The sequence below is a fragment of the Tyto alba genome, unplaced genomic scaffold (assembly GCF_018691265.1).
Source record: "Tyto alba isolate M040663 unplaced genomic scaffold, T.alba_DEE_v4.0 Super-Scaffold_10, whole genome shotgun sequence".
NCBI lineage: Eukaryota > Metazoa > Chordata > Aves > Strigiformes > Tytonidae > Tyto > Tyto alba.
The window spans coordinates 4,340,031-4,357,003 of NW_024881262.1; the positions used below are offsets into that span (position 1 = coordinate 4,340,031).

The 16,973-nt window shown below is 38.9% G+C and overlaps 1 protein-coding gene across 1 annotated transcript in view; it reads right to left on the bottom strand.

The window, feature by feature from the left end:
* Positions 1 to 1,460: 1,460 nt before the first annotated feature.
* Positions 1,461 to 16,973, bottom strand: part of SI (sucrase-isomaltase) — a 52,162-nt gene continuing 36,649 nt past the window's right edge. The window contains exons 34-47 of the mRNA XM_042796542.1: positions 16,731 to 16,865; positions 16,133 to 16,217; positions 15,082 to 15,220; positions 11,114 to 11,247; positions 10,628 to 10,662; positions 10,420 to 10,536; positions 8,834 to 8,982; positions 7,782 to 7,866; positions 7,630 to 7,686; positions 6,954 to 7,078; positions 6,580 to 6,668; positions 5,061 to 5,110; positions 2,844 to 3,014; positions 1,461 to 1,546 (exon numbers count right to left, since the gene is read on the bottom strand). Of these exons, the coding sequence (XP_042652476.1) occupies positions 1,484 to 1,546; positions 2,844 to 3,014; positions 5,061 to 5,110; positions 6,580 to 6,668; positions 6,954 to 7,078; positions 7,630 to 7,686; positions 7,782 to 7,866; positions 8,834 to 8,982; positions 10,420 to 10,536; positions 10,628 to 10,662; positions 11,114 to 11,247; positions 15,082 to 15,220; positions 16,133 to 16,217; positions 16,731 to 16,865 (1,434 nt within the window). The 3' untranslated portion in view covers positions 1,461 to 1,483. The remainder of the gene's footprint in view (positions 1,547 to 2,843; positions 3,015 to 5,060; positions 5,111 to 6,579; positions 6,669 to 6,953; positions 7,079 to 7,629; positions 7,687 to 7,781; positions 7,867 to 8,833; positions 8,983 to 10,419; positions 10,537 to 10,627; positions 10,663 to 11,113; positions 11,248 to 15,081; positions 15,221 to 16,132; positions 16,218 to 16,730; positions 16,866 to 16,973) is intronic.

The window sequence follows — 16,973 nt, forward strand, 5'->3', positions numbered from 1 at the left end:
ACGTGCTTGTACAAACCGCAGGAGGGGGTGCAGGATGGAAGAGACATAGCAGGGAGCACCTCCATCGGGGGGACAGTGGCACATTCGAAGCTCTGATTTCTCAGTCTGCATGAGTTCCTCATGAATTATCATCTTGGGGATTCAGTAAAAGCCTTCTCCTCTGGCTGAAATGCGGAGAATTCAGCTTATGGGCTGAGGCTCTCAAAGCCAAGAAAATGGAACGACGAGGTGCCCCAAATAAAACTAACAATAAGAAAAATGATAAAAATAAGCCCTTGGAAGCCTTTGGCTGTAGCTAACGTTTCGCAGGTCAGTCGGGTGTGCACAAAGGACACAACGTGAGAGGGGAAGGGTCAAGGCTCGGTAACCTGCACTCCCGTTTGCAGTGCTGGGACGTGTCCCTGCATCTCCTCACTTATGCAGCTGGTCAGGGCTGGCTCTGGTTCAGGCAAAAGTATTTGTCAAAACAGTAACTTTAGTCCTAAATGATAATTCTCTCTGGATTACCAATTCCATTTTTACTTTATGGGGAAGTTTCAATAAATTCAGCCCTATAATTACACTGATCCACCTAGGAGTTGTTGGCAACTTAGCTGTTTTACCACAGCATTTTAAACCAGAGAGGAATCCTTTAAACGAATCTTAAGCAGAGTCACTAGAGTACTACTACCTCTGACAGCAGTTTATGCCCATCAAATTTAATTGTAAACATGTTTTACCAATCTGTTTAGATCGTATGCTGCACTCTTGGGATACAAAGAGTCTTTAACATGAATTACTATTATAGTAAACATACAGCAGCATTTCCTTCAGTAAAATAAATACTAAGAGACCAACATTTATTAGTTTACCTTGAAGCTTCTGATCAAAATACTGGGGAACACAAATGTCTGGCTAAAGTCTTACAAAAAAACCCTTTAAATTACTTTTGCAACTATCTTACTATTTTACAGATCAACAACTTGAAACATTGCTTCACACTAAATCATTAATCTGAAAACATTTACTTTTACTTCATCTGGCCTTAAATACGTCTCCATAATAGTGGCATACATAGGCATAATTAAGATGAAAGTTAAATTTAGGCAGAATTATGGACCCAAATCCATGTAGGTAATACCAACCGTATCTCTTTTTACAAAATTTGGTACACATGAAGTCAGTCGGAAATTCTACCTTGAGAAAGCATGGAGTTTTACATTCAATTCCCAGTTTTGAAAGATGAAGTTACACTGAAGTGCCATATACTTTAAAATAAAGATTTTTGCATCCCATGAAGACATCGTAGCTAACCTTCAACAGTACTGAGACGTGACTGCTTTATACACATAATACCTTAATAGGAACTGACTGTAACTAGTATGTTTTTATAGTAAAAAGTATTCTAAGATGACAAAGAAGCACTTTGAAAATTGAAAAACTGAAGGATCATTTTAAAACCATGAGAAAATTCAGTGGTATGTCTGATTATTCTGCAGGCATTTTAGCTCCATTGCAACGTGTAGTTTTTGCCTAATTCAAGTTGAAGCTTGGTGATTGTCAAGAGCTGTGAATAAAACAGACAAAGTGAACAATTAATAACTCTGCCCTGAAGATCCACTGCTTTTTCTGTGTTCAATAGAGATAGTGGCTTCTCATTTTAAGTTACAAGAATTTATTCCTTTGCTTTGCTTTTGTGTTTGTATCATTATAAATATAGCTTAAACAGCACAGATTTGGGGTGTCTGATCAGGAAATTCTGATCCCTTCCCCTCAGAGGCTCTTTTAGAGCTCAGATTCCTTTTATTTTCTTAAAAAAAAAAAAAAAAAAAAAAAAAAAAAAAAAAAAAAAAAAGTTAAAAAGGCAGCAAAACTTGAAACATACTGTAATTCAACTGTGCATATAAATTCCCGTTTTTTTCCATCCAAAAGTCAACATGAGAATGAAATACTTCCATTCTCTTTTACACTTTTAAGTAATCTTTTTGGTTATGCACAAAACTGCTATAATTCTGGGTTTCCCCTGAAAGAGAGGAAGAATTACAACTTAACAGCATACTGAATTTCATGGGAAGGGTAGTAAGATCCCACTAACAGAAAAGGTTAGGCAGTCTCCTTCTGACAGAAAACTGGCAAGACTGAATGCCTCGGCAGCCTTGTTCATATCTGAAAGATGCTCCGTAGGAGAGCGGTCCGGAACGGCCATACAGTTATATACAAATATTTCAGATGCCTCTAGGAGTGCTTGGATTTACTGCCCAGGGAGGCGGGAGGGGGTAATTCCCTGGACAGAACAACCAATGCAGATGGAAACCTCGCTGCTCTGAAGTTGGTGGAAGGTGTGCCGGTAACTTTAGAAGAAGTGTGATTTGGCTTATACAAGTAGGAACCCTGTGCTGCAGTGCCGACAGCTGAAATTGGAATGTGACATGACAAAGATATGGTGGTAGGCAAACAGGGCTGGGAAATGAAAATGTTGTCAGACAAGACTGACAACAACAGGGTCATGTAGAGCCTATGAAAATACTTGTAGTTGCTTTTCCTTCCTTTAAATCTCACAGGTTGCAAGTAAGCTATTAGGAAGAGTGGAAACCAAGTACAAAATAAAACCCAGCACTCTTCTAGTCAGAAGTGGTTTGGACTCCTCGACAGCAATTTCTATGCTTAAAAGTTCTACTACACTTACTGCACAATATTTACTATCTATTAAAGAGCATATTATATCATCATTACCTGATGGTAGCTTATGTATCTTGTTAAAATATATTTTAAATATGGTATTACAGCTGAGATCTGAATCTCCAGAGGTTTAAGAGCACACAGGCAGTCGTCAAGGTGGCCTTGCCCTGCAAATGGCATCTCACCTTCTTGGCGTTATTGTAGTCCACAGTGTGAGACGATCTGATTGTCCCACCATTCTGCGATACGGTCACCTGCTTAACGCTGGTGGGCACCCCTAGGACTTTAATGTCAGTAAACATTAAGTTGTTTGGATCAGTGTAACCGTCATGCCAAACCTTGATATCTAAAACATTCTGAAAAGAAAAGGAAATTAAAAAAATAAATATTAGAGATTGTCATTAGACTGGTACAAGTCTGCTTGAGATTTTCACTTCCTTTCCTCACTTCCTTTTTTTTTTTTTTTTTTTAATACCTGTATGCTGTTTTGGTCGTCTTATTTTTTTTTTCCCAAATGTTGAAGGCTTCAGTTTTCTTTGCATTGTTAATCTGGCTAGGTCCTGGGCTCTGCTGTGTCTTTAATTGCTGCTCTGCTCACAGATGTGAGGGGGAAAGCTACAAGACTCACTTAACCCCTGCCATGGGCTGCATGGACAAACCCCTCCTTTGCCCCACAGCCTCTCCAGGCTCTGCTCTCCCTGCTGCACATCCTCCGGAACAGCTCCTACACCCCCAGCACCGCCCTCGGCACTCACTGGTCCCCTCTCATTTCCAGTTGCTGTGATTTTCAGTAGGTTGTGGGCACACGGTTTCTTTAGGCTGTACCCAGGTCCAGTAGGTCTCCAGAGAGCGAACGTCATGTTATGCAGCCCAGAGATGGCCCCATGCAAATGTGCTATGATGTAATTCTGCATATTTAATGCTTAGAGGGTATTACTTTTAGTGTATTTTTCATTGTTGGTTGATTCAAGATCTCTTTAATCAGGTTTTTCCTTACCAACTTTTTGTCAGAGCAGGAAAAGGTGCATTTATTTTATAATCTCATTGCAACTGCAAATACTGAATATTAACAAAACAAACTTATCTTCTTTAACAATTAACTTCCAGTTATTTGACAACGAATTAAATGAGAAGAAAGAACAGTGTGAATAAAATCAGAAGATATTCTGGCATCCTGGAAAACTAATGAAATAAAAAAGTCTGTTTTTTATTACAACAGAAAAAGCATTGCTTTTAAACCAAAAGTCCATATAATTACAGTCTAATTTAATTCCAGATATTCAACTGGTTATGGCAAAAATTGAAACCTAACATCTTAGAAATGCCGGTACTCAAAATAAAGATTCCTGTTCATTGTGTTTGTTACCAGGAATGTATGTCAGGTTTTCTCTGTTGAAGCATAAAGAGAAAAAACAATTCCGAACTGAGGCGGTGACTGTGCACCAGCCACTTTCTGTGCTCTCGCATCAGGCTGCCCTTCACAGGCCTTACAGAGCTCTATGACCACAGCAGCAAAACCCGCTGAGATGCTGAGATGTTTCTATAGGATGGGGATGATGCACACATCCTAGGATGTCTGGAGAACTGGGACTCAAGTTTACGACTCATAACCACAAACACATCATCGATGGGAGGGCACGAATGGGACTCATGAATGAGGTTCTTCCCTCTTTGCTGTTTTAGAGAATGATTTATTTTGTGTTCTGCTGCCTCCTCCCAGAACTAAGATTGCATACAATAAATACGTCCTATGGTGAATATGGGCAAAACCACTATTAATAGAGATGCTCTCCTTCTTACGCTGTGAACTTTCTTTCTGGAGCAGTGGCATAGCTTGAACAACAGGGTAGAGAACAGCAAGGAGGACCTTGAACTTGCAAAATGGATTAGGAACAATTTTAGGTTCCTATTCTCAAGAAGAAACCCATATTCTTTGCTGGACAGAGGTGTTTCTCTGTAGCTGTAAGACAGGGTCAAAGACTTTTGTCCTTAAAGCTTCTCTCTGCAACCTCCATCTCCCTTTTCTCCAGCAAGGGTTGGTTTTCCTGGCATGGCTGTTGTGACCATCCATATGCTCCAGATGATCTGCACTGATATGTGCTTTCACTTTATAGAATTCATTTATTAAATAAACTTGTACTTTCAGAATTATATCAGAAATTACAATGACATAAATGTACATCATGTTTAACAATACACTATAACTGATAACTTCAGAATAATTCTTAAAATTGTTTTTGACGTAGGTTAATCATATTACTTGTAGTCTATTCGATCACAAGCACAACTTAATATTAGGGTGTAATATCACGTTATGAAGTCCCAAATTAAAATACCTATAGTTAAAAATATAATAATAATCAAAGGTGATTATTCAAAAAATCTGAGATAACATTGTTTACCTGATTAGCAGTAAATGATGTTAGCAGATATACACCATCTTCATATGCATCTGTTAAAAACAAAGAATAAAATAAAATGCATTCACTGTTCACTTTATTTAACACTTTATCAAAATTTCAGTTCAATAATTGCGTCCATATACTATATGCAAATATATGGTATGTCAATCTATTCATAAATAAAGACTACTGCTCTATTTCCAGAAGACATATGCTTTTAGGCATAAAATACTTTCATTACAGGACTGCGTACTATCTAAATGAACATTTTAGAGATAAGATACAAAAGAAGGCAAACAAACAGAAGTAGGAGTGCAAGAGTGTTGAGACCAGCAAGACAAAATGTTTCTCACTGAAGAGGGCAGAGTCATTTCTTACATCCACTTCTATTCACTTTCCAATTGAACATGACCATGATAGAAATCATCGTTGTATATTTTATCAATCCTATTATTCAGCACTAAATGCTCTCACAGTAGTGCTGGTGATCATGGGCATTGCAGGTTCTTGCCTTTCTGCCCTACCGAAAACAGATCACAGGCATCCTGGTGAGTTGCTCCCTGTAAGCAACGCTAATTTCATTCATGTCACGCTTCCATAAATGCAGCCATCATCTCTGCATTCCAGTGCTGACAGGCAGCGGTGGATGTGAAGCACCTCCAAGTACACTCACAGCATCCTGCAAACTTCCCTACACCTCATTATGCAAAATAGCACCATCTTCTGCATTACTTGCAGCAATCTCAGGTGAAAGCTGATTGTTATTACAAGGGTAATACGCTCTGGATGGAAAGGATAAATGGCATTTAAGGATCTCTTATCTGAAGATGATTTCAATTTAGTAATGTGGAGCAAATTACTTAAAGCTTCCCGCATAAACTATGGTTATGGTTCCTACAGGTTGGAGGACAAGTCTTTGTTTTAGGTGTTGCCTTAGGTCCAGGGCACAATTGCATCTATACAACATATTCATTCTATAAATCATGGCATTAGGTGGTTTAAATCAGGAAAAATCATTTCACCCCAAAGCTAATTGGAAGGTTTAAGTTCAGTTTTGTCTCTGAAGGCACGTTCAATGTGTCCTCCAGAAATGCAATTGCTTTGGCCAGAGTCCACCACTTCCATCTGTTCCTAACGCTCCTCCTCGAACACCCGACTCTACACAGAGGACCTCTAAGGCAGAAGCAACCACCAGCACTTCTTTTCCAAAGCTATGGCTAAGCAATGCGGATTCTTACAGCCTGCAGCTTCCACTTTGGCAACTGTGTTATCGTTAATAACTGCAGGCAGAAAAGCTCAGAAGTCAGCTACTGAGCATTATTTGGTTTTCAAGGACGGCTGTAACTTCTTTCATCTCTCCCCAGTTCGTACCCCTGTGTTTTGTTTTGTCTGTTTTAATCTGGGCCTGGAATACCTCCAGCAGTGGAGGCTCTGCAGCCTCTCTGGGCAACCTGTTGCAGTGCTCGACCATCCTCACAGCAGAAAAGGGTTTTATGAAAGCAAGAAGCACCATACATACCAATGCGAACTCCATCATCCCAATAAAGCTGCCCTTCTGCAAACAGAGTGTCATTCAAAGCAACAGTGAGTCCCATCGGATTTTTTCGGCTATAGAAAACACAACAATTGTTCCTCAATTTCCTCAGATAATCACATTTCATATGTCTAAAGTGTTAGATTTTTTTAATGAAAAATTGTATGCCAGTCAATTGATCTCCCATAGTCACCTTCCTCAGTCCATACTATTAAATTCAAAGGAGACCATTAGGAGGAAACCAAAAAGAAAAACCAGCCATAAAGCTCCAGCACTATCATACGTGTAGCTTCTCTGAAAACTGGTAGTATTTATATGGAATTGTGCAAAACTAAATTTTAAATTTTAGTTAAACTTACCTGTAAAAAGTTGTATTAGCAGGTCTTTGCCAGGGAAGGATGTATCCACCTCGTATATGGAGGTTGATATGTTCCAAAGGAGCTGGTAAAAGTCTGAATTGTCCTCTAAAGCCAATATCTTCATCCTATGTATTAAAAAATGTATTCTACTGAATTGCCCTCACTTTACAGGATTTTTTTTTTTTTAGAATTATCATGTTTTGCAAAAGAGATTAAATAGGAGTTGTTACTGTGGGAGTAACTACCTAATGTTTTTAAGAGAAATCTTAAATTCTGGATCTATAAAAGGTGGGCTTGACTGTAGGTGACAGCACCCGAACCAAAGGTGCCAGTCATGTAAAATACAAACTTATGATTAATGAAGTGATTTTCGATGCCTGCTCTTCCTATTACCAAATCTTTTCATATATTCTGTGAAAGATGATGCAGCTAAACTTGTTTTGTCTTTCTCCATTCCAGCATTCCTTACTGTGGTCATGTTATTATACATTATTATACAGAAATCAAGGATTTTTTTATCACCTAAGTAGATGTTATATTGCTAAGAATGATACTGAATGCAGGTTTCTAAAGCGGAGAGAGAAGGTTCACACCTCATCATCAATCTCAGCACACCCTGCTGCTGTCTGAACAGAACTCTGAAGACATATAAAATATAATTTTTAAAATTACTTACTGTGTAGTAATCATACCAGCGGGCATTTGGTAAGTAAGCATTCACTGTTACAGCACTCTGGAATTAAATATACAGGTTTTAGGTATCTCAAATCAAAAAGTCAAGTTTAGCTAATGTGACTCTAGTATTTTCGGAAGTGCTTAAAAGTATACCTGTTGCATCACAGGACTGATGAGCAGTGCAGGGCCCCAAAGAAACTGCTCATATATTTCCCAGGTTGTTCTGTCCTCCACAAACCTGCAAGTTAACAGAATAATGGTTAGACACTGGGTGCTGAACTTCTCCAAAGTAATCCTTAAGATTTTTTTTTATGTAATTGGATCTACTACTCTCCTAGTATCTACTATTTCCTCATCTATTCTAGTATTAATAATTCATAGCTCAATTAAAGATTGTGAGGAATGCATAAAGATGCTAATGTAAAACTCATTACAGAACTGCAAGCTATTACTTAGCTTTCTTTTTTTTCCATTCCTTTGCATTTGCTTTCCAGTACATTTGGATCACTAAACTCTGAATGTTTGCTGTGCCTGGTTGGTATTAGCAACAATAAAATTAGGTCGTGGACAGACTGGGAAACACTTTCTAATTTGTGCCACATTTTTCTTAGACAGTCACTTCAAAAAAAGCAAGCCAATATATGCAAACAACTCGGTGTTCCTCAGCCAAGACACGTGCATAGATACTAGATTGCATCTAACTCCACAACTGGAGGAATTAAAGCTTTTGCACATACTGCCTCACCTGACAAGAAACAAAGAAGGCTTTGTGTTTAGAAAAACTACATTTTTCTAAAAAAAATCTGCTATATATCAGCTTGGACACGTACAAAAAAGACCACTTTTCCCTGCAAAATTCTCATGATTTCTGGAAGAATTCCCTAATTTCTCTTAAATTTTTTGTCCAACTCTTTTTCCAAAATTTCCCAGTATTATATTCATTGACCCTTAAGAAGTTAAAGGTGAGCATTAAAATTTAAACATTAGTCTTAGAGAAGAAAATGTTAAACTTTGCATAGTGAAAAATAGAGAACTAGCGCTGTTCAAGTGAGACTTGATGTTAAAAGCTCATATTCTGAATCTCCTGCATTTTTATTGAAAGGAAAATTGCTGCAACTAAGAGAAAACCCTATTGTTAGGAGGGTCATAGCTACTGAAGTTTTAGGGGAAATTCCTGATGAGGAGAGCAAAGGATTTGCACTTACTCGTGGAGTACAGGGCGGATCACAGTGCTGCCATGGGCATGGGCATCATACATTAGTGTGTAGAGAAAGGGTAACAGGGTGTATCTTATATTCAGCACATTTCTGGAAATCTCCTCAAATGTTGAGTTCCAGGAAACAGGATCTTGCCTCTGAAAGGGAAGAGACCGTTGTTCATTCAAGATGGATTGTTTTGTTCAGAAAAGCAGAAAAAAACCCAACCAACCAACCAAACAAAACAACAACCAAAACACACCAAACCGTAGAACAGTCAAAGAATTCGGTAATTTTTACAAGACACTTCCCATTTAGCATCTCTTTTATTTCATTTGATGTTTCTCTGCAGACTTCATATAACCTGTTAGTATTAGCAATTACCAAACACGCATCAAAATCAACATAGCAAGACAAAGCTGAGGAGATTTCTCTGCCAAACTAGAGCACCTTCCTTTATTTATTCCTCAATTAAGGATCAAGTGACACTAAAAACCATAGGTACCGCTGCCAGCCCTAAGAGGGGAACTAGAGAGAGGGAAGGTGAGAACAACCTGGGGGGAGTACTGGAAACAAGGTTTACTGCAAAGTGTCCCGAAGGCGTGACACAGCCCAGCGTACATAATTTATTATCCCTCTTTTCTGCAGGGCAGCACTCAGGACTTGCGAGAAGAGAGACCGAAGCACTAATGACTGATGTCAGGGAGCACTTCCAATCTTTATTAAATGTATTGAACAATACCTTGGCAAATTGAGTAAGACTGGAAGCAACATGATAACCCTGAATCTGCATTTTTAAAGGCTTTAAAAGTCCTATCGAAAGGTGTGCTGTTGCAAGATAAAGCACACAGGTTTTGAAAAGGAGACTTCAATCCATTAGATATATGCCATACAAATAGCTCGACTCTGCTAGACCTGAAGCTTTAACTGGAACAGAAGTGCTGCTTCTATTTTTTTTTTTTTTTTTTTTTTTCATTTTTCCAGTTATCTTGTTTTACAGCTTCCTACAATATAGTCCTTAGCCAGCACAGACCTACGTTTAGGCAATTATTTTCCTTTTCTCTTAAAAGAAATACAATATCTGATGGTGTGCAAACTAGAGAAATTGCAGAGCCTTACTCCAGAATCTTATTACTCCGCTCCATTTTCTCATTTGTTGGATAATTATGGACAATTAGGGCTGAGAGTGCCAAGGTCAGTTTTGCTCCTTTAAGTGTGCTTGCCATAAAAGCGCTCTATTTTAGTCTTGCTGGTATAGTGTGTTTAAGTAAAAATGGCACACACAAGGAAAAATATGTAGGAGTTTGATTCAGTCAAAGCAAACTTAGAATATGTTTCCTTCAAGTGGCCCAAATGTCAGAGCATCCCTTCCGTGGGCACAAAACCTCCCAGGCGAGGGGGAGGCTTACAGCAGAGCTAGCGTATAAATAAAGACAGTTGCTGCTTGATAAAGAGCCAACCGTGTTCTTTTCTTGTCCATTTTGTTTGCAATGTACTTTTATTTTGAGCCAGGCCAGCTCATGCAATATCCTGGCTGCTCTCTACGGGTGTGTTGCAAAGGCCCAGCCATTAACTGTGAAAAACCTGTGACTCACCCTTGTTCCTTTCTGATTGTGATTTCTAGAATATGGGTAAAATGCTCCCAGCTGCATCCAGCGAAGACACAGCTCATACTCTGAGTCTTTGAAGAAGCCACAGATATCAGCTCCTGTCTGAGAGTTTACAAAAGATCCGATTGGAATACCATAAAATCATGTGCAGCATCAAGGTAATTAAATGTAAAGTAATAACTCATTAGCTTACATAAGATATTCCAAAGAGACTGAACTCCATCATACCTGAAAGGAAAAATAATTCAGCATTAGTAGCTGGTAGTTTTTTTTCCCCTTTTCTAATGCTAATGGTTATATAGATAATACATATTATAATGCTGAATGAGAGGGGGAAAAAAAAAAAAAAAAGGAAAAACAATCAACACACACAAACCCATTTTTTCTCTAATGTGTCAGAGAAAGGGATGGGAGCTGGCTGGTCAGGAGCAAAGAAAAAAATAAAATGAATGGCAGGACACAAGGCATGAAGATGGATGGTCTGAAGGGAATAAAAGAGCTCCCAGCACCTGGTACAGAAGCAAAGTAGTAGTGAAAAAAGAATTGACCGCAAATTCTGGTTACTGGCCTAAAGTGCTTATTTCATCTAAAATCACATGAATGCTGAAAGTAAGTAGATGAAGGAAAATAAATAACTGCACACTAGGTTTAATACTTCAATTCTTTTCCTTCTACATACCAATAACAGATTTAGCTAGCTGATCCCAAGCTGCAGTGTTATCACCAAGCCAGTGGCCTGCCCATCTTCCACTGCTGGGATATGTGGAACGAGTGATAACGATCCCACGCTCCTTGGTGGCATTCTGCAAACCGCTGACATTGAAAATAGACAAAAAAACAAATTACATGAGAATTTATTACATAAAGATCCTCTGAAAATGAATGTAAGGGCTTATATTTTCATAGCAAAGGGCAACATTGTCGTATGCGTGAATATGCATACATCCAATCCAGATGTGTTTTTTATGGCAATTCACTATGATTCACACATTCACAGAAACTCGGCAGTGTCAGCCAACCTGTAGTGGAAAGAGAAGTGGAAACAAGGAGGTGCTCACATACAGATTTCCACCTCAGGCTAATTACTGATTGGGAGAATATGAATGTACCAAATTTGCACATTTTCTAAGGGATCCGCAGTGTATTCCAGGGCACAATATTCCTTTCTTAAAGTATCTGAAAACTTGTAAAAATGGTAAAACTCATTTTACTTCAGTAAAACTCATGCCAAAAAGATCATAAGAAGCAAAACAGAGGTCCCAGGAATGTTGGACCTTCCAGTATAACTCCAGTAGAAGAAACATTATTAGAACAAAAATATAAGTCATGGATATGTAGTCGCTTCAGAAACACCTAGATGTATTTATAGCAATATGAAACCACCAACATGGATTTGTCTAGAAGCAAACATATTAAACCAGCTGTTTTCTGCTCAGGGCAGGGAACAGGCCTTACAGCTATGGAGGGACTACCAATGCGTGTGACTACCTTGGCATTAACTGACCTCTCAATCTGATCACATTTTGCTTCCTCATAAACAGAAAAGTTTTCAACCAGATGTTAGTAACCTTTTGAGAATGGTGGGACTTATTTCTCTTTCCAAAATGAAAAGCAAAAACCTACAGTTCAGGAAACATCCAGGCTCTTGTGTTTGGGTTATAGAAGGAAACAGCTAGCACTAGACCAGGACTGTCATGGACTTTTCAGGATGATCTGGCACTAAAACTGTACAGCCTTGCTCAGGATCACTACCACTGGGAGGGGAGACTACAGCTGTCAATGACTCAGGAGAAGAGCTCCTGAGGCCCCAGAGGTGTAGGTCTGACTGAGCTGGATGGAGAACCGATTCACCAATTAACCCCATTCTTCAAGTAATTGAAAAAAAAAAAAAAAAAAAAATTTTCTTAAATAAAGCCTTTGCAGTTACTTTGTGGCAATGGCCAAGGCAAACAAGTAAATTTGAGGGAAAAAAAAAAAACTATTGTTGATTTCAGATGAATTCATGCTGCCCAGTTCCTCCAGCAAGGATATCAAAAAAGCCTTCTCTGCAGCACATGCTGCTGGTCTGTGCTATGGGACTGCCATGGACGCATTACTGCTCCACTCTCTTCGAACAATTCCTTTGCAGCCGTGCACACGTACTGAGAGTCATTACAGCGAGATACTGAGCCACAATACTAGTTAGAAACCTTCACTGATTAAATCGCACTGCTCTCCAATGTTAGCTCCACAATAATTGCCTAAACAGCTGCTTCAATAAGGCACTATTTATTTATTTTTCTACAGGATTTGCAGCTTTAGTGACACTATAATTACAGCAAAAATACACAAGTCACTTAAATTACCGTAGTAATTAAACTAGACTAATGTGCTGTAATTATTTCTTCCAAGACAAACAGTAAGTTTTCTAGTATCTTTTATTTCTTTGTAACATACTATCAAACATTTTCAGACTCTCCTTGGTCTACCCTACTTCAGCAATGCTTTGGAAATTGCTGCTAAAATTTCAAATATAAAGAAAGTGGATGTCACCTGTAGAACTACTCAAGGAGGAGCTCAGCACAAGTGTTTTGCAGACTAGTAAGGGTTCTAACTTTTGAGTTTATGCAAGAGCCTCATTACAAAAAGACATCACTAAGTCAATAAGCAGAAGCTCCCTCTGTCTAATGGATGGAGAACCAAAATTACATCAGGTTACGTAAAGAATTGCTGTTCACTTTTAAGTTAGAGGCTTCCGTGAGTTCTGTGTGCAAATGATCTGCCTGTTTGGATGGTTTAGAAATAAAATAAATTGTTATTACAACATATCCTTAGTTGCACAAGTATCCCTTCAGTTAGTACCAAATAATATATTGGAAGCAGAGATAGATACATAGATATATTTTTAAACTCACATTTTTCCTGTAAACTTCAAGTGTTAAAATACCTGTATAAGCTGTGTAATTTGTTGTAGTCATTTCTGTTATTATTTCCTTCTGTTCTGAGAGGTACATTTCACTACATGTCAGTTCATACTTATTACACAGAAAAGATGGCAATGCTCCTCTTAGTGTCAAATTATTGTCTACTTACAGTGCCCCAATTGCACGTGATCCAGCTGACAGCAGAGGTACCAGACATTCCTTCCTGCCCTGTCAGCAATTTCACTCCTGCCTTGACTGGCAGCTCTGCAATGGCACGCTGCCAAGCATAACATCCACTCCGTCAAAAATTCCAGCAGCCTTGATATTTTCTTTCTTTATGGGAATATCAAAGTTACCAAGGGCTTTAAGGTCGTTAAGACCTACAAAGAAACACCGTTCCTTGCTTATTCATTGAATTGGAAATGAAACAGCACAGATACATTATCATCAGATCAGACGTTATCTAAAGCAGGCTGGGATACTATTCAGAAAGGAACAGATAACGACGTTTGCCTTGGAACTGGCAAAATAAATTCTTAACGGTAAAGCCTTATGCACACAGTTTGCGTTTTAAAATTCACTGTTTCCCCTTTTCACTATGACTCCATTTGCTTTCAGGAGAGGACATAATCGAGTCCTTCTTAAATTAACATTGTTAAAAAACTAGATTCATTTGTCCTCACTGGATGTACAGCAAAAAGAGTATCAACCCTGGGAATAAGCCAGGCTATCCGAGCAAAATCTAGAAACTAAAAAGTGGTTTGTATTTTAATTACAGTGATGATGTGAGACCATCATTGAGCAATTACTGTTCCCGACAGCTGATCAGACCTGTTCTCCATCCTGCCTTGCCAACGAGTACCCGAGCGGTGTCTCTGGGTTGATGCTCTCGTTTGCAATGCAGAGCATCGCCCCGCGATGGCCTCGGTGGCTGCCTCGTCATAGAAATCTCTGCTGAAAAGGCAACATGTTGTGTTCGAATGCATCGGGACAAGGAAACGCTCAATGTGAGTAATTGCATCCAAATTAAACTAGAAGAGAAATAGCACCGTGGCCATCTTATTTCATAATACGGGTCAGCAATTAAGCTTGCACAACATAAAGTTTATATGGATGAAGTCTTCAGGACTGGTACAAAAAGAATTGCTCCCCAGCTAGGTGAGCAATGAGTTTCTTTAACAGCAGACTCGGACAAACTCTCTTTAAAACACACCTTGAAAATTGTGTCTGCTCAGGGTCAGTGATTTTAAAGCTGCTAAACTCTAAATAAAGACTTTGCCTGCTTGTCCTGAGACAGTCAGGGATGCAGCTTCAGCTGCTGCCATGCTCGAGTGGGTGAGGTTTTTTTCTTCTAGCTGGCTCCAACTGCAGAAGGTATTTACTGCCACGAAACCATGGAAGAGCAGCTTCAGCTCAGCCCTGCACAGACCCACCTCACCTTCTCCTGCACGTCCCTTCCAGCAGCTCAGGTTCATACCACCCGGCCTGCACCACGGGCGAGATCCCTGCGCTGATCAGTAACGGGACTGAAATAAAACCAACTGCCAGAGCTACAGCACTGCTGCTCAGACATGGAACATCAAACTCTGCTTCTAGATGAATCGAAGAATAGTAGATAAATGAAAAGAAAGGCTTCTCAGGCACGTTCAAGAAACTTATGAAAGTTTTCGCTGTAAGAATATAGACACAGAATATTCATTTGTAACATTTGGAGATAACAAGGACAGATGCAAACTTCACTTACTCTAGGGTAGGTTTTGTCTGTGACCATCCGTAAAGGCTGTGGACATCATAGTGTCTAACTGGGGTACCATCTGGAAGATATTGTTGACCTTCCATGCATGGAGTTTTGACAGTTAATCCATCTAACCGGTATCCCAAATCTAATGAAAAGTGAACAAAAATATTTATTTTTTTTTTAATAGTGAACATTCAATAATTATTTGAGTTACTTTTCCTTAATATTCATAATCTTATAGGTATTCAGTCTCTTTCAGACATGCATACTGCCATTTATTTATTCATAATTATAAAAATAACATTTCCAAAACTGAATATTTCTAATATTTCTTTGTAAGCATCTGTGTTTTAATAGCTTATTTACAGATGCTCTTATTTAAGAGTCTCAAAGTGTAAACAGAGTATATGCAAATTGAGAAGATATTGCAAATCTTGTAAACACTCTCATATCATCCATATAAACAGAAAAATGGGTGTGTGGGGGGGGTATGATCTGCGTCTGAATATTAACTTCCTGACAGTTCCTGAGAAACTATGAATAACTGACAACAGCAAGCAAAGAGTATGCTAATAAACCATTAATAAAAAAATTATTATTTAGTACTACTTTATACCAGTACTTAAGGAAAGACAAGCTAAGAAAGGAAAGGTATTTCAAGTATTTTACTGAATAGATAAATGGTTATGAGACACAAGGTTATTTTCTAAATTTTTAATTAAGTGCTTATTCATCTGAGAAAACCATAAAACAGAGAACTACATTCTCTACAGTGCCTAAAGGTAGACCACACCTATATATAAAATAGGTATCAAAATCCATATCTAGGCAAGTAGATGAAAACTATTTTTAAAAAGTTCCATGCAGTTACTGCTCCCACTGAAGCAGACAGGCTTGACACGTGCCCATAATCTCAGAAATAAAGGGCCACTTTCGTTTAGGAGTTGTGGTTTTATATACCTAACTTTAGGCATTTACACCACATATATATACCATGTAAGAAATTACGTAGTAACCAAAGTGACCTAAAACTGTTTTAAGGAGTGATCAGACTTACGAGGTATATATGGTGGCATATTTAGGAGGTCATTTCTACAGCCGTCAATGGCACCATTCAGAAAAGCTGCCGGTTCATTCATGTCCTAAAATCATAGAGAAAAACCTGTACTTGCTTCAACCCTACAAACCACACTAAATTCTAAATTACAAACAAGCAGCACTGGAGAAGTCCTCAGGACTCAGTCTGCTGTTCCATGTTTCCTTGACACGTTCACAAGTGGCACAGTCCAGGCACAGGCAACCAGAGTGTTTCAAGGGAAGAACAGTGAGGCTGGCCTCTGTTTCCCCTGGGCAAACTGTGTCATAGTGGAGGAAGAAAGTCACGACACACCGAGGCAGTGCAAGTGTACAACCCAGGGCCAAAGTGCTGCCTTTGGCTGGGGCTCAGGTTCTGCCAAGAGCTCTGCTTGTTTCCCTCCGGACTGTTTTTTTTTTATTTTATTTAATGGCAATTTAACACCAGGTACCCTCAGAGCTTCAACAGCAGTACCTATGCTGTGAAATGTGGCCCCCCTCTGCTAGTGTCTGGCAGAGACAAAAAAAAAAAAAAAAAAAAAAAAACCAAAACCCAGAATTAAATGCATTTCTACACTTACAATCCACAGGCCATCAAACTTGATGCTTCTCGAGGGGTTGGTGGGATTGTTGTAGAACTCCAGGATTTCCCTCTTCCACCACCTTACTGTGGAGTTGCGGAAGAAGTCTGGGAAAGCAGCATGTGCTCCATAGATCTGTAAAATCAGTAGGAAAACAAACCAGATACAGGATTGAAAGCAGCCTATTGTTAAAATGTCGGAATTTGTTAAAAAACAAACAAACCAACCAATCAACCAACCAAC